Source organism: Oryx dammah, unplaced genomic scaffold (assembly GCF_014754425.2).
Source record: "Oryx dammah isolate SB20612 unplaced genomic scaffold, SCBI_Odam_1.1 HiC_scaffold_19, whole genome shotgun sequence".
In the NCBI taxonomy this organism is placed as follows: Eukaryota; Metazoa; Chordata; class Mammalia; order Artiodactyla; family Bovidae; genus Oryx; species Oryx dammah.
This window is the reverse complement of record NW_024070203.1, coordinates 85,078,323-85,102,734: the sequence shown is the minus strand read 5'-3', so window position 1 is coordinate 85,102,734 and position 24,412 is coordinate 85,078,323. Positions and strand designations below refer to the sequence as shown.

Below are 24,412 nucleotides of genomic sequence, written 5' to 3'. Positions count from 1 at the left end.
GAACATGGAAGCAACCTAGATGTCCATCGACAGATAAATGGATAAAGAAGTCGTGGTACATATACACAATGGAATATTGCTCAGCCATAAAAAGGAATGCATTTGAGTCAGTTCTGATGAGGTGGATGAACCTAGAACCTATTTTACAGAGTGAAATGAGTCAGAAAAAGAATGATAAATATCATATTCTAACATATATATATATATGGAATCTAGAAAAATGGTATTGAAGAATTTATTTACAGGGCAGCAGTGGAGAAACAGACCTAGAGAATAGATTCATGGACATGGGGAGAGGGGAGGAGAGGGTGAGATGTATGGAGAGAGTAACATGGAAACTTACATTACCATATGTAAAAATAGACAGCCAACAGGAATTTGCTGTATAGTTCAGGAAACTCAAATGGGGGCTCTGGATCAACCTAGAGGGGTGGGGTGGGGAGGGAGATGGGAGGGAGGTTCAAAAGGGAGGGGATATATATGTACCTACGTTTGATTTATGTTGAGGTTTGACAGAAAACAACACAATTCTGTAACGCAATTATCCTTCAATAAAAAAATAAAAGAAAAAAGGACAAACAAAATAGAACTTACAATAAAAAAACCATGACATTCATTTGAAGATAACTATTTTATAAATTAAAGTGGAAAACACAAACACAAAACAAGAATTTAAAACAACCTGCAACAACAAGAGATCCATTTCAGCATCTGTCACAATTGAATATTCCCTCTTTAAAACATTTCCCTCTCTTAACTTCCCTCTTTTCTATAGGTTTTATTTCCTATTTCTTGACTCTCTTAACTTCCTTAGATGATTGCTATTTTTCTCCAGTTAAATTTAGGGATTAGTCCAAATTTGGCTTTGATTCTCCTAGTTATTTTCATCTATTTTCATGACTGCAACTACCTAACTACATAATAAGTTTGCTGTTATTTACACATCTGCGTCTACCTCTCTTTTTAAATAACGTGACATAGGTAAATGGTTTCCCGTGCATGACACATGGATGTTGGCTTCTGTTTCTATTATTAATAATTCAGGAGGTGATGGATGATCACCTCCTGAAGTATATTATTATTATATTAACTATCTTTCTAATTGCCAAAAGATAGTCCCATTTATACCTTATAGTAGTACCTTAAATTCAACATATCCAAAATTAAATTCATTACTTTGACTCCAGAGATGTCCCTCCTGTTGTATTCCTTAAATTTATCTAAATTAGAGCCCCTTACCATAATCAATCTCTAATTCCATTCTACTACCAAAATATCACTCAGATCTACTTTCTTTACTCCTACCACTACTCTTTCAGTCCCCCAGTAGTTCCTACTGTATCTCCCTGAACATCTAGTCTGATTTAATTAAATACTGCCTTTCCCTATGCACCTCTGTACCTGGGACAAAATTAATATGGCCACATCATGGCACTTAGAGAACACTGTACTATACTATATACTGAACTATGATGGCTGATTTGTCTTCCATACTAGCAAAAGCAAGGGACAGATTCTTCTCAAAGTGAGGAACAATATTTTCATTCCTCCTGTGTCCCTTGCAACTAACTCAGTACTTGGACTGGATCCAAAGTAGGTGCAAATCAAGCATTTGCTGAACAAATGGGAGAATACAGCTTCTTCTCTCTCCAAATTATGATCCCTTTACACACATATCTGCTTCAAAAACTTTAGTTCCCCATGACCTGCTGAATTATTAATAATAGAAACATGAGCCAACATCCACATTTCATGCACAGTAAACCATTAACTATGCCCCATTATTTAATATTCAGAACAACTTTATAAATCAGGCACTATTAATAGAGCTCAGGTCTTGGGTCAGCCTACCTGGGTTCTTATCATAGCTCTCCCACCTAGTTATATAATTATGGAAAACAATAACCCCTACACCTCCTAGGTTTGAGGACTACACAAGAAAATCTGTATAAATCATTAGCACAGTGCCCGCTACATCGTAAGAGTTCAGTAAATGTCAGTTTTATAATTTTTTAAACCTCATTTTCCAGATAATGCTTAGAGAAATTAGGTAACTTGCCCCAGGACATGAGTCTAGAAAGTGGCATACATGCTCATCCCCATACATACAGAGTGAACACCCTTCAGTCAAGCTAGGTCCTTCCTCTCCTTCCACCCCGACACAGGCAGAACTGTCCAGGTTTCGTTAAGTACCCTTCTTATGTGTTCACAAAGCACCCTTGCACCCTCTTTCAGTGTGGTATTTATTACATTAGCTGACTATAAAATCATAGTTCCATCACTCTCTCTAACAGCTAGCACAGCAACTAATATACAGCATCTCTCTAAGAGCTGCCACAGTGTCTAATATACACTACATGTTCAATAAATTGTTGAATTCATAAATGTTATTATGTTTCACCATTTATCTATAAACTCAGGTTTTCTGGTGTTCCCTCACTCTTTCGGCTGCTCTTCTTCTTTCAATACTAACATTAAATAAAATAGTTCATGTGAAGTTCTCTGTGTGGGCTGACTCGCTCAGTGCTGTCTGACTCTTTGCAACTCCATGGACTGTAGCCACCAGGCTCCATTGTCCATGGTATTCTCCAGGCAAGAATGCTACAGTGGGTTGCCATGCCCTCCTCCAGGGGATGTTCCTAACCCAGGGACTGAACCCAGGTCTCTCACATTGCAGGTGGATTCTTTACCATCTGAACCATGAGGGAAGCCCCAAAATATTGGAGTGGGTAGCCTATACTTTCTCTAGGCGAACTTCCTGACCCAGGAATCCAACTGGGGCATCACACATTGTAGGCAGATCTTTACCAGCTGAGCTACCAGGGAAGCTCAGATGAAGCTCACATCAAGTTCTCTAGTTCCTAACAAATGGTTGATAGTAAAATAACAAGAATAGTAACAACAATAATGATTTTCTTTCTTTTTCCAGTGGCCCATATTGTAATTTGACTATTAATTTTTCTAAAATATATCATACAAAAAATCTATTACAAGCCTAATTGATTAGACAATTGAAGTAAAAAAAACTGACTTTGTGTATCTTAGTAGCTAAAACACAATCAGTTTTACTAAATACATCTATAAATTTAAATGCCTCCTATTTAATGAAAATTTTCTGATGTTTGAATGGATCAAAAGTTTTCCAAATTTTGATGCCTATCAAGATGAAGTCAAAAGTAAAACTCCACCAGATTTTCACTTAATTTTCCAGAAACTGATTGTAACCATATGATCTTGAGCAGAAGTTAGTGTAAGTGACTGTTTCCCTAAGTATAAAATGGGGTTAATCACTTTACACACTAAAGAAATGCTTTCATCTAATTCCTTTGGACATAATTCAAGTGTTAACATCATAAATTTATAAACAACCTCTCAAAGTTAGCAATGATAACTAAGCACAAAATAGTTACTTTTTCTTGAAGTTTGAAGACAAGCAAATCTGACGCAAAGAGCCGATTCATTGGAAAAGACCCTGATACTGGGAAAGACTGAAGGCGGGAGAAAGGGACGACAGAAGATGGGATGGTTGGATGGCATCATTAACTCAATGGACATGAGTTCAAGCAGACTCTGGGAGACAGAGGACAGGGAAGCCTGGCGTGCTGCAGCCCATGGGGTTGCAAACAGTCAGACACGACTGAGCAACTGAACAACAACCCAAGTTAGCACCCATCCAGATTTGTAATGGATATGTTAACTAGTATTTCAGCATGGTGATTAACAACCTTCTAAACAAAACTAATGCTGTATGTATTTGTTGACATTACAACTTTGATATAATAGGAAACAAAAAAAGTATATGAAGAAAAAAAATCACTTTATTGATTGAATATTTTCTATGTGAAAGAGATATTTTAACATGGACCTAAAAGCAATCTAATATTTCATTATTTAATATGTATCCTAACCATTTAAATTAGGACCCTAATGTCAATACTAGTAGTAGTAACTTTCCATCCTATTCCCCATGAAAAGAATACAATAGACTACTTTGGCACACACTTTTTTTTCATTGCTCAGCTGAAATTGAGTTGGTAGGTTGTAAAGTGTATTCCAGTTGCTGAGCAAAGCAAATCCACAGTATTCAAACTAGGGATTTTCAAGAGTTTAGGAGTTACAGAACTATTATATGAGTTTGCAATACAATAAATAAACAACAAAAAAAAACTCACCAAAGATATTTCTGTACCCACCTACCCTTTCCCCTTTCAATCTGTAGTAGGAAAACTACTATAAATTGAGAGGCCTGGCGGGCTACAGTCCATAGAGTCGCAAAGAGTTGGACACCACTGAAGCAATTTAGCAAGCATGCACTCTTTCAATTTGTAGTAGGGAAACTACACCAAAGGCTCCAGATATATAAATTTACATCTCATACAATATTCTATTCAATATGATTTTTTTTAAGTAAACTATGCCTGCATAGAGACTGTGATATTATAGGAAATAAGTTTGGGATGCATACTACATAACAGCATCATATCTTAAACAGTGTTATTAATGGAAAGGTAAGTACTTACCTTATATAATAAATAAGCAATTATTATTATAAAACTGATCAAGCATCATAAAGAAGGACAGGGCTCCACAAACCAAAGCTTAATTCTTTTAATTTAATTCTTAAGAATTAATTAATTCTCTTAAAAATTCTTAATTCTCTGAATTTTAATTGTGTTAAAAATAAAGACAGCTGAACTAAAAAATCAGTATGTAAAATAACTTCAGTCTTTAGCAAACTCTAATGTAGAATTCCAAAAGTTTCCTCTGAAGCTACTGGTCCTACCTAGTGTAGGCATTTATAATATCAAACGTTACAAAGAACAGTTGTAAAAAAACATAATCTTACCTACACCACTGGGTAGCAAAAAATGGGTCTGTCATACAGTTGTCTTTGAAATGTAAATATATAGTTTTGTGGTATAAATATTTCTTAAAGAACATTTTGATCCAATCTCAAAAATTCATAATATTAACACATGCTGAGAAATGGTTATTAAAGTTTTTTTTCAAGTTCACACATACTTAACAAATCATCTTAAAAGGCCAAGTGATATGTTGAGGTAGGTTCCTTCTATGTCCACTTTTAAAAGAATTTTAATCATAAATGGGAGCTGAGTTTTGTCAAAGGCTTTTTCGGCATCTATTGAGATAATCATATGGTTTTTATCTTTCAATTTGTTAAAATGGTGTATCACACTGATTAAGGCCAAGTGATATGAATAGAACACTGGTTTGCAAGTCAGGAAATCTGTATCACTGCTATTCTACATCTAGAATACTAATTATATCTTAGATTATTTCTTTTTAAAAAAGTATGTTGAACTAAATATGAATCCTAAGGGCCCACCAACTCTGAAATTATAAATTAACCTAAAATTTTCTAGAATATAGTACCATAATAAGCATATATACTGATCAGATGGGGCACAATTTCATTACCCAATATATGCTTTTCTTTTTTTAATTAAAACTTCATTTCTATGAGAGCTTACTACATATTAAATGCTTTACATATACTACCTCATTTAATTTTGAGCCATACATTAACTGTTGCAGAAACTCATTATTAGTTACTTTACAGATGAGAAACCTGAAGCTAAGAAAAATAAGAGAAATGCATAAGTTCACACAGTTAGTAATTGGTAGAAATGAGGTTCTTACTGTAAAGTTCATGCCATCATCTCTAAATTTGTGTGTTTGGCAAGTAAAACACACCCGACTGTCCACTACTCCATGTGGATGGATAGTGCTTGTATGGAAAAAAATTATGAGAAGGAACATTTACATGTAGAAACCCTTCTGAATAAGTTGATGTGTGCTAATAATTTTCATTTCCTCAATTTTCAATTTTTCTTAGACTACTAAATGTATTATGGAATTAATATGCTTTCCTCATTCTGCAGACATGGTACACTGCCATTCTAATCCATTAGATACTATACTTACTATGTACTATACTTAGAAACAGTATTATACTTAAAATATACAACTTAAGTGCTAGATTTCTTTAGAAACTGCTGACGGTTCTGCTACAAGTATGAAATAAGAGCATATAAAATTTAAGAAATATGCTGAGAGAAGTGAAAAGAACATGCTTTCATTTATCTCATGTATATTTCCCATATAGGATTGTATCAGATAAGATTTAATCTCAGTTTTCAACTTCAAAATACCTCTTTTACAAAGTTACGATTTCTTAAAGCCAAATACTGATGTAATTAAGCAGCATAAACTGATAGAGGAAAATACAGAGGACTAAAGGATAAACTGTGACTTGAAAGACATTTTATATTCCAGAAACTAGGTTGTCATTATCTAGGAAAAATTAAATATCAAATATTTAAACTGAAATATCAAGAAGTTATAAGCCAAGAGTGATCTGTTTTCTGTTTCATGCTTTCCGACAAAAAAATTTTGTTTTCCTATAAAGTATCTTTTAACACAAATACAATTTAACATTTAGGTGGGATAAATTGTCCAGGTAATGGGTGTTGGTGGTTGTCATAACTGAGGTAACCGTCCTTTTTCATAGTTTTTATTTTTACAGTTTTGCGAAAATATCAGCAACTATACATTTTTTATAAAATATTATGTTGTACATCTGACACTAACAAAATGTTGTAAGTCAACTTTCGTTAACAAACGCGTATCCTTACATACAAGTTGCACAGAACATCTTCAAAAACGGTTCATTAGCCATTTGATTTTCTTCTGTGAAGTGACCACATATATCTTTGGTTTCTTTATTCTTACTGGGTTTTCTTTTCTTACAGAATATAATTTCGTGTAATTAATGATTCGTTTGCTCTTTATTATTAATAAAAACAACTAAAGTAATTTCAAAAAACAAAAGTTGGTCACGTTTAGTACGGACGATGCCAGGACACGGGAAACAGTCTTCAAACCACCCCACTTGCCTACCACCAGGTCGTGGGGCAGGTGTCCACACACACTTCTGGGGGCATTTTGTTTTTTTTTATCAACATTCCTTCAGCAGTGTAACTCCCCGGGCCACCGGCCTCTCGCCCGGTTTCCCCCGCCCCAGCCCCCGCGCCTTTCCTGCCGACCTGCCCGCCCACTTTGCGCCCTAAGGGTCCCGTCCTGGGGACCCTGCGGAGGCCTTGCCCGACTCGTCGCAGACCCCAGCCAGTTCTCTCCCCGTCACCCCAACTTCCCGCACGTCCGTCCTCGGAGACGGCGCCCACTCGCCGCCTCACTCCCCGGGGTCCTGATTTCTGCTCGCCTCGCAGCCCGTCCTCCCCGGCAACCTACCGCCTGAAGATCCTGGAGGATTTCGGGGCCGGCAGCCGCGTCGCGGCGCTCAGTCCAGACACGACCGCGGAGCGCCGGGGGTGCCCGTCCGGGAACGGCTCCGGCGGCTAGCTCGAGGCCGCGATTGGCCGCCGCGGGGGTGGGGCAGACGGCGGCCCCCAGAGGCGCGGGGCCGGCGCGGGGCGGGCGCGTGGCGCGCGCGGGGCGGAGCCTCGGGCGCCCGACCTACCGCGCTGCCGCAGTCGGGCGGGAACGGAACCGTTAAACTGGCGGCGCGCGTTTTCCTGGACGTACGGGGCGCGAGGAGCCGACGCTGCCCGCCTTGGAGGTTGCGCCTGGCGCCGAGGAGGCCGCGGGAGGCCTCTCTGAGGTGCCGACGGGCTCTCCCTGGACGGGGCGTGCCCGCATGAACAGCCTTCAGGACCCCAGCCGGCGGTCCGACCTGCCTGAGACGGGGAAGGGGCGAGGCAAGCTGCCGGCGCGGGGGGCCGGCCGGGGGCTCGAGGCCGCTTCTGTGAGCCAGGCCGCCTCTGTGAGCCAGGCCTCGGGCGCGCTGACGACCGCGCCCCTTCCGCGTCAGAGCGGCCCGTAGGCCCCGTGGGCGCTGCCCGCGCTGCCCCTGCCCTGAGTCTAAGCAGTGCTGAGATTAGGGCGGTCAGGGAGTAAGGGACATGGTTACCTTTAGACAGGCGTACACAGCTCACACAGACCCCCATCTTGAAAGGAACAAAACTGGTTGAAGCGACTTAATCTGAATCCGAATCCTCTGTGTTTAATCGTCACCTTTATTCTCTTCACTCATGTCTTTCACCGTTGTTTTTGAGAGTCTCCTTTTTGGTCCTTTCACTCTACTAGGGGACGTGGAGGCAGAACTCGGGTGAATAGGAAAATTCCTATTACCCAGCTCACAATCTGGCGAGCCACGGGCCATGTGTGCCACGCGTTGGAATAGTTGGGAGCATAGTGCAGAGAATGCCTGAATTGACTCTTAGGCTTGGAATGTCAGCTGTTTTCTAAGCAGCTTATGCTTGGATTGTTGCGGCTGGCTGGGGGAGGAAGGCGAGAAGAGATGGTTCAAAGGGAAAAGAAACCTTGCCTAGTAAGCAGTAGAGTTGGAGGTGGGGAAACAGCAGTGGGGAAAGAAAACAAGTTTTCTGTTTGAATCTTTCATAGCTTACCTTTTTGAATACTCGGGAAAGGTCATTCTTACAGCGCAATGAAGGGAAGATTTGGGAGGAGGGAGTGTAAAGTATAGCAATATTTGTTGAGAAAAAATGCATAGCACGAGAGTTGCGAGTGAAGTTTTATTTGGGGCAATATGAGAACTACAGTCCAAGAGTCAGCACCTCAGATAGCTCTGAGAAACTGATCTAAAGAGGGAGGGAGGAAAGATAGTCTATATGTGATATTGGTAAAGGGGGAGTGCATGCAATCAAGCATATATTTTTTTATAGAAAGTTCCTGCTGGTCTCATGACGCTTCTGCTAGTCACGAGAAACAATCGTCACCATGAAGGATTTTAGTGCTGTTCTAAATGTGGGGAAATATATTGGGCTCATAAGGTCAACTCCTGAGAATATCTGTCTAAAGATCTGTCCTGCCAGTTTTCTGGAGCATCAGTTCAGTCGCTCAGTCGTGTTTCTGGAGCATAGAGTGCCTCATTTCTGCTTTCCACCCTGAATTTCTTCAGAAGGTGTTGAAGGTCAGCAGCTGCAGCGGCACATGATTTAATCCCTGTAGAAGTAGATGGCAAGCACCCGTGACAAGTGCCAACTTGTGGTTGACATGTTAGGCCACAGAAGTCTTTCTTGGGAGTGTTTGCAATAACTCTGTCAGCTTAAAAAATATTCACAATCTAAAAGTTGAGAGTTAGGTTTTATTTGGTGGGACTTTTTAGGACTTAAGCCCAGGAGACAGCATCTCAAGTTGCCCTGAGAGAACTGCTCTACGAAGTTGGGGTCAGGGAGGAGTCAAGTTATATAGTACTTTGCAACCAAGAGCAGATGGTCTGAATATCAGAAGTATTTTTGTGAATTAAAGAAAATCAGATATCCCAAGTTAAGGAATTTAGTGCTTTTCTATGTATGGTAAGATGCGAGAGTCTGGGATCACTGAATTCATTCCTTTCATATGCATCTCAGCTATCTGGGGCCAGTATCCTGTGTTTTTCACATCCGGATTTCCTCTGAGCTCACCATAGGGAGTGGCTACAGCCTGATGACTGCCAGATCACAGGTATTAGTCTTCTTGTGTACCATTAGGGCTCAGGAATTTACACGTGGAAGGCCAGAATTGCTGATGACTGTGACATTGTTGGACTTCCCTCATGGCTCAATCTTTGTGTACTGTTAATGGCAGGAAATACTCCATTTCTCAACTCCAAAATAAATAATGATATCTGAGATAAGTAATGAAGTATAAGCGATAGATCTGAGGGGTAGAACTGTTGAAGTGAAATCAGACAGACAGATTTATGACAGATTGAACAGAAGGATTGAGTGAAGAAGAGAACCTATAGGGGTTTCTGAGTTGGGTGAACAAGTGAATAAGATAACAAGATGACATAGGGAACTCAAGAGGTAGAACAGTTTTGGGGAGGGAAATGATGAATTCAGATTGGAACTTGTAAACATGAGATTATAAAAGGATAAGTTGAGCTTTTTTACGTACACAGAAAATATATACCCATATATAAATAACATACATACATGTTATAGATAAATTAGAACATTAAGAAAGGATGCTGATTAAGAAATATATCCATTCCAGAAAGAAGTATTTAGAAAGGGGACTCAAAAGGCCAGTAACCTCCAAAGGAGACTGTGTGAAGGCAAGCAAAAAAAAACTTGACTAGAATGGTACAACTGAAGATGGAATGCCTCTTTGAAAAGGAATCACCTAAGCTAGAAGTGGATGCTGATATAGGACAGGAAAAAGGTATTTAGGGAAAAGGAAGTGTAGGTATTAATGTCCTGAGGTGAGAGAGAAACAAAGTTTAGCAGTAAGAAGAGAACAATAGTCTAAGAGTATAAATCAATAAGTAAAATATAGGTAGTATATGTAGCAGAAGTATTTACATGGGATACAAATAGTATGAGGAAAGAAAGAATTCTGCTTGTGGGTAGAAGGAAAGTATCACGGAAGGGCTTACAGGGGAGGCAATGCCTTAGCAGGATTTTCTGGGATAAAAGGTTTACCAACTTAGGGATATTCCTTGCAGGCAGAAGGACATGTCCAAAAGCATAGAGAATTGAAATACCAAAAAATATCAGTAGTGGTTCAATATTAGGCAGAGGAAGGGAAGAGCCTTTTATCTCTAAGGATGTGGAGAGATGCTGAAGGCCTTTAGGTAGGGTATGATAAGATCTTATGTGTATATGGAAAATATTCCACTAAGTGACTAATGTGGAAAATGGAGTGAGGAGAGGTACAGGCAGCAGGCAAGGCAAAAACAGAAGCAGAGTGACCAGTTCAAATAGAATTTTACATGCCATGTTGGTGAAAGCCACAATTAAGATAGGGGAGAAGCCATGAAGAAAAGTGTACCCACTTTAGAGAACAGGGAGAGCTAATGGATTGTAGAGGGTGTGAGAAAGAAAAATGAAAATGGTGATGCTAGTTGTTGATTTAGGCAGCCAGACAGATCTCAGAAATAATGAAAAAATATTGTGAGTTCCCTGAGGAGAAATGGGATGAATCTAGAGGGTAGGTGGAGGGAAGGAACAAAGGGAAGATTAGATGAACAACCATTGTAAGAGGAAGGGGGTCTGCTGTGCAAAGTGTGGTAAGGGGCCTTAGGACTAAAGTTTTCAAATGGTAAATGTGGGAAATTTGCAGAGAGAACTGAAGACAGGTAAGCAATTTTGGAGAGTAATTGAAGATAAAGATAAAAAATATGTAGTGGCATTTATCTTTGTGGTTATGGGATTCACTGATAAATATAGATGACAGATTGGAATAATCAAGAAATTGGAAGTGTTAAAGGTGATATTTAGGAATGGCAGTACAAAGAGAAAGTTTTGTAAGGACAGAGGACACACATGATCAGACAGAGCCTATCTGAGTATTAGTTTGGAGATGGAGTAGTTCTAAGTATGGGCACCCATGGTGCAGCTACAGCGGTAAATAGCAGACATGTAATGGAGATAAAGGTCATTGAACTTGAGGGAATTAAAGAACTGAGTCTAGACCAGAGTACTAGAGAAGCCATTCACATTGGTACTGAAGTCTGCATTATGTGGGAGTAAAAGAAGACCTGTGGATTGCAGACAGTAGGCAGAGAGAAACTCTTAAAGAAAGGAATCATATAGCAGATGTGTAGAAGAGGCCAGAAAACAATTAGCCATTGCATACTCTGAGGAATTCTCTACAAATCTCCTGAGCTTATTCTTGATAAAGGCTTAACTACTAATAAAAATGTAATGCATTTTCTTCAAGATTATTTAAATACCAAATACTTGAAGCCAATGGTATATTTGGTGTAGAATATCAGACACTGTAGCAAGGTTTTTCAGAAATTATTTGAATACTGGGAATTTATAGTAGTTCTATATCTAGACATTACACATAAGCATAAGACATTTAAAAAGACAGAGTAAAATCTGTGATCACTTCCTATTTTGTAAACTACCTTGCTGCTGCTGCTGCTAAGTCGCTTCAGTCGTGTCCGACTCTGTGCAATCCCATAGATGGCAGCCTACCAGGCTCCTCCGTCCCTGGGATTCTCCAGGCAAGAACACTGGAGTGGGTTGCCATTTCCTTCTCCAATGCATGAAAGTGAAAAGTGAAAGTGAAGTCGCTCAGTCGTGTCCGACTCTTTGCAACCCCACGGACTGTAGCCCACCAGGCTCCTCCGTCCATGGGATTTTCCAGGCGAGAATACTGGAGTGGGTTGCCATTTCCATCTCCAGAGGACCTTCCCAACACAGGGATCAAACCCAGGTCTCCCGCATTGCAGGCAGACGCCTACAATGAGCTTTAGTTACACTTAAAAAACTGAAGACTGTCTCTGTGATAGATCAAAGACTCTTACTTGTTAAATTACAAACTGTACTCAGATCTTTAGCCTTATCTGAAAACTTAATAGGCTTTTTTTTTTTCTCTGTTTTTCACATGGTATTCCAACTTAAGGTCAAGTGTAGATACATTTATCAAACATAAAGAATCTTAGTATTTATTTAAATTTGAAACAGCATGCAAAATAAATATAAAAATTAACTTTTTTTTTTTAGCATTTGGCACTATTTAACAATCATTTAAATGAACTGCCATTACAAGAAAGAGAAGTTATTTTAATAAAAAATCATTGCAGGGACTTCCCTGATGGTCCAGTGGCTAACATTCCATTTTCCCAATGCAAGGGGCCTGGGTTCGATTCCTGCTCAGGGAACTGGATTCCCACATGCTGCAACTAAGTGTTTGTATACCACAACTAAGTTAGCAGACTGCAACTAAAGATCCCAAGTGCTGCAACTAAGACTTAACAGAGCCAAATAAATATTTTTTAAAGAATAAAACAACTATAAAAACTCATTGTATGTCAATTTCCATATATTTAATATGTGATATTCCTGTAATATTGGTTTTTACTATATGTATTTATTTTATTTTTTATAATTAACAAAATCACAGAAAAATTAGTAGAATTATGCTGTAAAGAACAATATTGCAAAACAACCTGGAATGTTAGGTTCATGAACTAAGGTAAATTGGACATGATCAAGCAGGAGATGGCAAGACTGAACATCAACATCTTAGGAATCAGTGATCTAAACTGGATAGGAATGGGTGAATTTAATTCAGATGACCACTACGTCTACTACTGTGGGCAAGAATTCCTTAGAAGAAATCGGGTAGGCTCATAGTCAACAAGAGAGTTCAAAAAAATGCAGTTCTTGGCTGCAACCTCAAAAATGACAGAATGATCTTAGTTTGTTTCCAAGGCAAACTATTCAATATCACAGTATTCCAAGTCTATGCCCCAACCTCTAAGGTTGAAGAAGGTGAAGTTGACTAGTTCTATGAAGACCTACAACACCTTCTAGAACTAACACTAAAAAAAGATGTCTTTTTCATCATAGGAGATGGGAGTGCAAAAGTAGGAAGTCACGAGAAACCTGGAGTAGCTCGCAAGTTTGGCTTTGGAATACAAAATGAAGTGGGGCAAAGGCTAACAGAGTTTTGTTAAAAGAATACACTGGTCATAACAAACACCTTTCTCCAACAACCCGGGAGAAAACTACACATGGACATCACCAGATGGTCAGTACTGAAAACAGACTGATTAGGTTCTTGCAACCAAAGATGGAGAAGCTCTATATAGTCAGCAAAAACAAGACTTGGAGCTGACTGCGGCTCAGATCATCAACTGCTCATTGCAATATTCAGGCTTAAATTGAAGAAAGCAGGAAAAACCACTAGGCCATTTAGGTACAATCTAAATCAAATCTCTTATGATTATACATTGGAGGTGATAAATACATTCAAAGAATTAGATCTGGTAAACAGAGTACCTGAAGAACTGTGGACAGAGGTTTATAACATTTTACAGGAGGCAGTGACTAAAACCATCCCTAAGAAAAAGAAGTGCAAGAAAGTAAAGTGGTTGTCTCAGGAGGCTTTACAAATAGCTGAGGAAAGCTGAGAAAGAAAGGCAATGGAGAAAGAGAAATAAGTATGAAATTGAATGCAGAGTTCTAGAGAACAGCAAGGAGAGATAAGATTTTCTTAAATGAACAATGGAAAGAAATAGAGGAAAACAATCGAATAGTAAAGACTAGAGATCTCAAGAAAATTGGAGCTATTAAGGGAACATTTCCTACAAGAATGGGCATGATATGGGATAGAAATGGTAAGGACCTAACAGAAGTAGAAGAGATTAAGAAAAGGTGGCAAGAAAATACAGAAATACTATACAAAAAAGGTCTTAATGACCAGGATAATCATGATGGTGTGATAACTCACCTAGAGCCAGACATCCTGGAGTCTGAAGTCAAGTAGGCCTTAGGAAGCATTACTATGAAAAAAGCTAGGGGAGGTTGATGGAATTCCAGCTGAGTTACGTCAAATCTTAAAAGATGATGCTGTTAAAGTGCTGCACTCAATCTGTCAGCAAGTATGGAAAACTCAGCAGTGGCTACTGGACTGGAAAAGGTGTCTTCATCCCAATCCCAAAGAAGGACAAGCTGAAGAAAGTTCAAACTACCATATAACTGCACTCATTTCACATGCTAGCAAGGTTATGCTTAAAATCCTTCAAGTTAGACTTCAGCAGTACATGAACCAAGAACTTCAGGTGTGCAAGCTGGGTGTTGAAGAGGCAGAGGAATCAGAGATCAAATTGCCAACATTATTGGATCATGGAGAAAGCAAATGAGTTCCAGAAAAACATTTACTTCTGCTTCATTGACTATGCTAAAGCCTCTGTGTGGACCAAAACAACTGTGGAAAATTCTTAAAGAAATGGGAGTACCAGACCACTTTACCTGTCTCCTAAGAGACCTGTATGCAGGTCAAAAAGCAACAGTTAGAATTGGATATGGAACAAATGACTGGTTCAACACCAAGAAAGAATACCACAACACGTATGTTGTCATCTTGCTTATTTAACTTACATGCATAGTACATCATGTGAAATGCCAGCCTGGATGAATCACAAGCTGGAATTAAGATTACCAGGAGAAATAATAACAGCCTCAGATATGCAGATGATACACCCTAATGGCAGAAAGTGAAGAGGAGCTAAAGAATCTCTTGATGAGGGTGAAAGAGGAGAGTTAAAAAGCTGGCTTAAAACTCAACATTTAAAAAACTAAGATCATGGCATCTGGTCCCATCATTTCTTGGCAAATAGATGGGGAAACAATGGAACCAGTGACAGACTTTATTTTCTTGGGCTCCAAAATCCCTGCGGATGGTGACCGCAACCATGAAATTAAAAGATGCTTGCTCTTTGGAAGGAAAGCTCTGACAAACCTAGACAGCATATATCACTTCACCAACATAGGTCCATGTAGTCAAAACTATGTTTTTTCAGTAGTTATAAACAGACCTGAGAGTTGGACCATAAAGAAGACTGAGTGCTTTCGAATTATAGTGCTAGAGAAGAATCTTGAGAGTCCCTTGAACTGCAAGGAAATCAAACAAGTCAGTCCTAAAGGCAATCAACCCTGACTATTTCATTGGAAGGACCGATGTTGAAGTTGAAGCTCCAATATGTTGGCCACCTGATGTGAAGTCAACTCATTGGAAAAGACCCTAACGCTGGAAAAGATTGATAGCAAAAGGAGAAGGAGGTGATGGAGGATGAGATGGTTAGATAGTATCACCTACTCAATGGACATGAATTTGAGCAAACTCTGGGCAATAGTGAAGGACAGTGAAGCCTGCCATGCTGCAGTTCATCAGGTCTCAAAAGGTCAGATACAAATTAGCAACTGAACAATAGCAACATGTACTGTTAAGATAAAATGAAATAAAATTAATACAGTTAGATATAATAAAGTAAAAAATATTTTAAAGCTATAGTTTTCTATTGTTTGTGAAATAAATATGTAGGACAAGTATTTTCTTTTCTTTCCAGGGATGAGTTACACACAGTGAACAGCAGGGGACACAAAATTCAGAAGTTATTCTCTACATAGCAATGCACAATGAAATCTCATGTTGTAGTGGAAAGCAGATGAATTTTGGAGGCAGACAGACTGTTTGATTTCACCTTGCTCCATCACGCTAAGTTGTGTGTGTTGTACCCAGTCTCTTAGCCATTTCTGACTTTTTGTGACCATTTGGACTGTAGCCTGCCAGGCACCTCTGTCCATGGGATTTTTCAGGCAAGAATACTGGAGTGTGTTGCCATTTCCTCCTCCAGGGGGTCTTCCAGACCCAGGGATGGAACTTGTGTCTCCTGCATTGAGAGAAGACTCTTCGCCACAAAACACTGGGGATGCCCATATATAAGCTAAGTGACCTTTAATTATTTAACCTCTCTTGACTTCTTGGGATCATGAGAACTATAACATGGAGATTAAACCAATATATGTAAGACAGCTCAATAAACAGGGTTTTTTTCTTCAGTGCTTACTATATAAATATGTGCATGTACACTGAAACCACACTGAACAAATGCAAATTTAGATTTTATAGTCATTTTTCCAAACCATGAACATGGAAATGGCTATAGTTTCATGACAGAACAGAAACACAAGTATAGCTAGATCAAAACTCAAAGCGAAGCAAAAGAAATGAGTTGTGTATGAGTTGCTACTCACATCCAATCAAGGTTTGTTCTATTTATGAAAATGAGAATGCCAGAGAAAGTGCCTGAACATGTGTTGTGTGCATTTTCAGCATGGCTTAGTACAGAGTATGATCCAGGAGAAACCACCATCGGAATTAACAGGGGGTGCTTGCTGTCTGCAGTTGCCTGTTCTACACAAAATCTTTTTCAGAGCTTTGGGAATGGCACGTCAATTTCCTCTGGCACAGGAGAAATAAGAATACTTGCTTCTTAGGACTCCTGTGAATGTTAAACAGCACATGTCGTGAAGCTAGCGCCGTACTTGCTATGTATCACTAGAATTCTGTCTTTTCTTCCAAATTGACACACGTATACTCACAAATGACTTGCTCAAAAACACCTGATCATAGTTCCATCTTTTCCTTCTTTAATAAGAACTAAGGCCTTTTTTTTTTTTTTTGCTACTTTGGCGCACAGGGGACAAATAAATCCTTCCTTTTCTAGCTAGTGGCTATATTATATTCTTTCCAATAATATTTTCCTAGCACTTTGTGTTCCATTTTGTACTAGTCACTGGAAGACAAGTTCTATTTTAAATAACACTAGTATAAAGTGTCATGAATTTGGGTGTAGTTAATTAAAAATATATGATAATTCATATAAGACTAAGCTTGAATATATAATATGCTAATTTTAAACTTAAGGTTTTAGGAATTAAATTCATTGAATTGGATTTTAGTAAATTTATTTTAACTCTTTAAGAATCTAAATGACATTGTAACAAATATTGATGTGATCATCACTTAGCATTCTTATCTGTTTATCAAAAGGAAACATGACTTTTCAACTATTAATCTAGTACAGAAATAAAGTAAAAATCAGCTTTCATCATGCACAGAAAATGAATTCTTACATTTAGTGTTTAATTATCCTTAGTTTCTTCAACACATAATATGTAAAATTATTTTTAAGAAATGAATTATATGCTACATATTCTAACCTGATTTTGTCTCACAATATTTGTAAACCATTCCAATTAAACAGATGAAAAATTTAATTACTGCCTGTTGTTTTACAGTATAGATATACCATAAATTATTTCACCTGTGCGTGCTCAGTTACTAAGTCGTGTCCATCTTGTTGTGATCCCATGGACTGTAGCTCACTAGCCTCTGCTGTCCATGGGATTTCCCAACCAAGAATACTGCAGTGGGTTGTCATTTCCTCCTCCAGGGAATCTTCCTGCCCCAGAGACTGAACTAGGATCTCCTGCATTGGCAGGCAGATTCTTTACCACTGAGCCACCTAGGAAACCCTAATTTATTTCACTTAGTCCACATGATTGAATTTTTAGACATTTTCTCCTTTTTAATCCCCATTTAAAATAAAAATGTGATAAACAACAATGTTGTACATACATATTTAATATTTTATTCATAACACCTTTAGGATAAATTCTTAAGAGACAAATTACTAGGTGCAAGAATGTGTGTATTTTCCCATATCTTCAAAACTGCAGGAATATTCCAATAATTCTGCTCTATTTCACTTTTGCTATGGTAGGTTAAATTTTTTTCATATAGCTTTTAATATATAGTCCTTGTTAGCAAATTTTTAAAAGATGATGCTTATTAACTACTGTATTTCTTTTTTGAATGGCTTTAGCATATTAAAAAGTAGAGACATTACTTTGCCAACAAAGGTCCGTCTAGTCAAGGCTATGGTTTTTCCAGTAGTCATGTATGGATGTGGGAGTTGGACTATAAAGAAAGCTGAGCACCGAAGAACTGATGCTTTTGAACTGTGGTGTTGGAGTAGACTCTTGGGAGTCCTTGGACTGCAAGGAGATCCAACCAGTCCATCCTAAAGGAGATCAGTCCTGGGTGTTCATGAGGAGGACTGATGTTGACGCTGAAACTTCAATACTTTGGCCACCTGATGCGAAGAGTTGACTCATTTGTAAAGACCCTGATGCTGGGAAAGATTGAAGGTGGGAGGAGAAGGAGACAACAGAGGATGAGATGGTTGGATGGCATCACTGATTCAATAATGCTCCAATGAGCATCATTGGTGATGGACAAGGAGACCTGGCGTGCTGCTGTTCACGGGGTCGTAGAGAGTTGGACGTGACTGAGTGACTGAAGTGAAGTGAATCATGCCTTTAGTCCCTTTTCATATCAAAAAGATTAATTCCTTATACTATTTTTAAAAGATCTTCCCCAGTTTTTTTGATTTGCTTATGATATTTTCTTTTAATCATACAAGCTATTAATCCTATTAATTTTTAAAAACTGAAGTATTATAATGACTTACAATATATTTCAGGCATGCAACATAATGATTTGATATTTTAATACAACACAAAATGATCACCATAAAATATCTGGTTACCACCTATCACTGTACTGTTATTAAATATTTACTATATGCCCTATATTGTTATTGATCATGATTTATTATATTCCCTATGTCATACATTACATCCCTGTGACTTATTTATTTTGTAATTGAAAGTCTGTACGTACCTCTTAATCTCTCTCATCTATTTCACTTATCTCCTTCAGACCCTACCTATTTGCTTTCTGTATCAATGAATCTGTTTCTGTTTTGTTTGCTTTGTTTTTTAGACTTCACATATAAGTGATATCACATGGTATTTGTGTTTTTCTGACTTATTTCACTTAGCGTAATACTCTCTAGGTCTCTGCATGTTGTCACAAATGGCAAGACTTCATTAAGACTTCATTCTTCTTTCACAGCTGAGTAGCATTCCATTTACTATGCATGCCACATCTTCTTATCCATTCATCCTTTAACAGGCACTTAGGCTGCACCCATGTCCTGGCTATCATAAATAACGCTACACTGAAAACAGGGGTACGTATGCCTAATGCTTTCCTTTCCTTCACAAAAACACGTAGAAGTGAAATTGCAGCATCCCATGGTAGTTGTATTTTTAGTTTTTTGAGGAACCTAAATACTATGTTCCTAAATACTATGAATGCAAATAGGTACAGATACATGTACCTATTTGCATTCATACCAACAGTGATCAGTAATTCCCTTTGATTCACATCCTCATCAATACTTGTTATTTGTTATCTTTTTTATAATAAATATTCTGTAAGTTGGTATCTTGCAGCTCTGGTTTGCATTTCCCTGATATTAGTGATACTGAGCATCTCCTCATGTGTCTGTTGACCATCTATATGTCTTCTTTGAAAAATGTTTATTCAGGTCTTCAGCTCACTTTTAATTTTTTTTTTTTTGATGTTGAGTAGTATGAGTTTTTTTTTTTTTTTATATTTTGGATATTAACCTAGTATCAGATGTACTGTTTGCAAAGATCTCCCATTCAATAGGTTGCCTTTTGTTCTGTGGATAGTTTCCTTTGCTGAGAAAAAGCTTTAGCTTGATGTGGTCGCATTTGTTCATTTTTGACTTTGTTTCCCTTGCCTGATGAGACATACCCATAAAAATATTGGTAAGACTCAACTCAAAGAACATACTGCCTATGTTTCTTCTAGGAGTTTTATGGTTTCAGGTCTTACATTTAAGTCTTTAACTCGAGTTTATTTTTGTATGTGATATGAGAAAGTAGTCCAGTTTGATTCTTTTGCATCTAACTGTTCACCATTTATTGAAGATGTTGTCTTTACCCATTGTATGTTCTTGCCTTCCTTCCAGATTAACTGACCACATATATGTGGATTTATTTCTGGCTCTTGATTCTTGATTCCATTAATGTTTGTTTTCTTGCCAGCATCATACTGTTTTGATTACAGCAGCTTTGTAGTATATTTTGAAATTGGGAAGCATAATATCTTCAGTTTTGTTCATTTTTATCACAATTATTTTGGCTATTCAAGGTCTTTTGTGTTTCTGTAAAATTTTAGAATTATTTGTCTTAGTTCTGTGAAAAATGCCATTGGTGCTTTGATAGGGATTACAATGAATCTTATTTTAGCAGCATTAATTCTTCCAATACATGAGGATGGCATATCTTTTCATTTGTTTGTGTGGTCTTCAATTTCTTTCCAGTTTGGATTCTTTTTATTGCTTTTCCTTATCTGATTGCTGTAGATGTGTGTGTGCGCGCACTCAGTTGCATCCGACTCGCTGCAACTCCATGGACTGTAGCCTGCCAGGGTCTTCTGTCCATGGGACGTTCCAGGCAAGAATACTGGAGCGGGTTGCCATTTCCTACTCCAAGTGATCTTCCTGCCCTGGGATCATATCCACCTCTCTTGCATGTCCTGCATTAGCAGGCGGATTCTTTACCACTAGCGCCACCTGGTGGCAGAAGCCCCAATTGCCATAGCTGCTGCTGCTGCTGCTAAGTCACTTCAGTCGTGTCTGACTCTGTGCGACCCCATAGGCGGCAGCCCACCAGCCCCCCCCACTCCCCCCGCCCCCGTCCCTGGGATTCTCCAGGCAAGAACACTGGAGTGGGTTGCCATTTCCTTCTCCAAATTGCCATAGCTAGGACTCCCAATTCTATGTTGAATAAAAGTGGCAAGAGTGGACACCTTGTCTTTTTCCTGATCTTTGAGGAAAGGCTTTCAGCTTTTCACTGTTGACTATGATATTGCTGTAGGCTTGTCATATATATTAAAATGCAGAGACATTACTTTCCCAACAAAGGTCCGTCTAGTCAAGGCTATGGTTTTTCCAGTAGTCATGTATGGATGTGAGAGTTGGACTGTGAAGAAGGCTGAGCGCCGCAGAATTGATGCTTTTGAACTGTGGTGTTGGAGAAGACTCTTGAGAGTCCCTTGGACTGCAAGGAGGTCCGATCAGTCCATCCTAAAGGAGATCAGCCTTGGGATTTCTTTGGAAGGAATGATGCTAAAGCTGAAACTCCAGTACTTTGGCCACCTCATGCAAAGAGTTGACTCATTGGAAAAGAGTCTGATGCTGGGAGAGATTGGGGGCAGGAGGAGAAGGGGACGACAGAGGATGAGACGGCTGGACGGCATCTCTGACTCAATGGACGTGAGTTTGAGTGAACTCCGGGAGTTGGTGATGGACAGGGAGGCCTGGCGTGCTGTGATTCATGGGGTCGCAAAGAGTCGGACACGACTGAGCGACTGAACTGAATTGAACTGAACTGTCATATATGGCCTTTCTTATCTTGAGGTATGTTCCCTCTACACCCACATAGTTGAGAGGTTTTTTTTTTTTAATCACAAATAGATGTTGAATTTCTTATTAATATCTGCTTTGAGGTTCTACTTGGAAAGTCTTTCCTTATCACAAGTCTATACAAATATTCACCTATACACAGTATATAAGAATTTAACATACCAATTCATTCAATCATTTATTCACTTGTGCAACAAGCATCTATTGAACACATACACACTGGGCATTGTTCTAAATGCTGGAAATAAAGCAACAAATAAGACCAAGTTTCTTGCTATCATGGAGTTATATTCCAAAAGGAATATGATCATACAGGATATAATTTAATGCGGTTTAAAGTTAATGGGGGAAGGAATGTATTATTCAGTATACAATGCTGCTACAACTAGTCAACCATTGAGAAAAAAATAGATTATTTCATACCTAGGATCAAGTATATTACAAATGGATTAAAAACTTTATGTTTAAATATTTAAAATAAAGCACAAAAATACTGGAAAAAATGTAACTGAATATTATATAAAGGAACATAATATACATTCTTGAACATGACAACTTTAGAGTAAGATCTCAAGGCAACTTTGGAAAGACCTCTTTTTTTTGAATGGAATAGAACAAGGTAATTTTTGAACAATAATCTTTATTAGTGTATTTTCAAAGATACATATAATCCTGAGCTAGTGCATTTATACATTTATCATTTACTCCTTGAATTTTATGTGCATTTTGCCCCAAACTCTCTGATGAGTACATTTTATACTAATCAGGAACATAAATAATTAAAAATAGTATTCTCATCTCCGGAATAGCCAATTGATTTACTCAGATCACCTCATTCTCTAATTCTATTCAGTACCAGTTCAAAAGCTTTAGACTATTACCTTTCAGCTAAGTAATTTCTTTTTAAAACTACAAAGATGGGCAGTGCAAGAGGTGATTCTTTAAATCCTAGTGAATTCCTAGAAAACTACATTGCTTTTTGTCTTTGATCTGTATTTGGAATAAATTTGGTAATCATTTGACCAGCTATCTTTGAGAAGGATGATAAAACTAACTACATCTAATCTTAACATTTTAGCCCGTGTAAAATGTCACAGGCTTCCTTCACATTTCAGTATTCCGTGTGTGTGCTCAGTTGTGTCTGACTGTCTGTGACTCCATGGACTGTAGCCCTCCAGGCTTCTCTGTCTATGGAATTTTCCAGGCAAGAATACTGGAGTGGGTTGCCATTTCCTCCTCCAGGGAATCTTCTCAGTCCAGGCATCAAACCTAAGTCCCTTGCATCTCCTGCACTGGCAAGCAGATTCTTTACCACTGTACCATCTGGGAAGCCCCACGTATTCCATAAATTAAGGGCATGGCAACCCACTCCAGTATTCCTGCCTGAAGAACTCCATGGACAGAGGAGCCTGGCAGGCTACAGTCCATGGAGGTGCAAAGAATCAGACACGACTGAGCGACTAAAACACACACACACCCCAATAAGAAAAATTAACCATGATCTAACGAAAAGGAGGACAATCTGATATAGATACATTTTTGTAAACTGTTAAATATTATGAAACATGTTATGTGAAACACTTTCTTCAAGTTCCATACAGGAATACATAGAGCTGGTTAATATTAAATTTCATAAATCTAGGCCAGAACTTTTATAATTAGAACATTTTCAAACAATGACAAAAATGAAAGACAAAAGTCCTGTGATCTTTGAGAACAAACATTTATCCAACATATCTCCAACGGTGGACAAATAAATATTTTTATTCTCATATTTTAAATTACTACCAAAATATTATTTATTTCTACAAACAACATAAAACAAGCATACAGTATCTAGAAATGGTCTTTATCTGACAAGAATGTCAAGTCTTTGACGGTACACTAAACGTATTTTTTTTCCTGAACAATGTCACTATGATCTTAGGTTAAAGTTACTATAAGCAGTTCAAGCAAAATGCATATTGCTTAGATTTAAAGCAAGCAATTGTGATAGCTTAATTAAAAAGTGAGTATAAATGTGAAGCTATTATAGCAATATTTATAAACACTCCTTGAGAATACTCACAGACCAGCAAGTAATAGAATAATTGATTTAAAAATAATGGAAGTGTGGTGTTATGTGTAATGATTGGGAACAAATCAAAAATACCTTTAAGAGATGTAAAAGAACATGAAGACCAAGCTTTATTATTTGGAGCTTGAAAACTTAGCAGCAAAAGAATCTATTTGCCTATAATGTAGTACAATAAACATTTGTTCATATAAGGCTCCCAGTCTTAAAACTTCATACATAAATGAAAATGAAATCCATTAGGTAAATGATTTAAAGATGTCCAGAGTAGCTTATCAAGAACTGTTAGATACCCTCAACCGCATCACAAAGTCATAAATAAGCTTATGCAAAACTGTGTTCTGGATAACTCACTCTTATGGCTCCCCAATAACAAGCTCGGATAAGGCAGACCAAACCTAAGAGATAAGCAATTGCCCAAGAAACATAGGTTGCATGAAATCGTCTTGCAAAATCTTGGGTGCCAACCTAAAATAAAAAGCAATATAAAAATAAAAGGTTAGAAACTGAGAATTTGTGTTGGCTTTTTTGATGATTTTTATGAAACATATTCCCGAGATGACAAAATATGAGTTGCTGCATTTGTTGACTAACACTGATAGAGCAAAATTTCATAAAATGACATAGCAGGTTATGTTAACTATAAATTTTACCAAATCAACAAAAATTCCATTAAACCATTT

At 38.1% G+C, this 24,412-nt stretch overlaps 2 protein-coding genes across 4 annotated transcripts in view; both read right to left on the bottom strand.

Annotated features, from left to right (window-relative positions):
- Positions 1-7,386, bottom strand: part of CUNH8orf88 (chromosome unknown C8orf88 homolog) — a 34,848-nt gene extending 27,462 nt beyond the window's left edge. For 2 of the 3 annotated variants that reach the window (XR_005724561.1, XM_040261108.1), the window contains exon 1: positions 7,273-7,371. The gene's annotated coding sequence lies outside the window, so the exon portion shown is untranslated. Of the gene's footprint in view, positions 1-7,272 lie in introns of all 3 variants that reach the window. The other variant, XM_040261107.1, reaches the window with a different exon arrangement.
- Positions 7,387-22,275: 14,889 nt separating this feature from the next.
- PIP4P2 (phosphatidylinositol-4,5-bisphosphate 4-phosphatase 2) overlaps positions 22,276-24,412 on the bottom strand; it is a 71,422-nt gene continuing 69,285 nt past the window's right edge. The window contains exon 7 of the mRNA XM_040261106.1: positions 22,276-24,197. Coding sequence (XP_040117040.1) covers positions 24,054-24,197 — 144 coding nt within the window. The 3' untranslated portion in view covers positions 22,276-24,053. The remainder of the gene's footprint in view (positions 24,198-24,412) is intronic.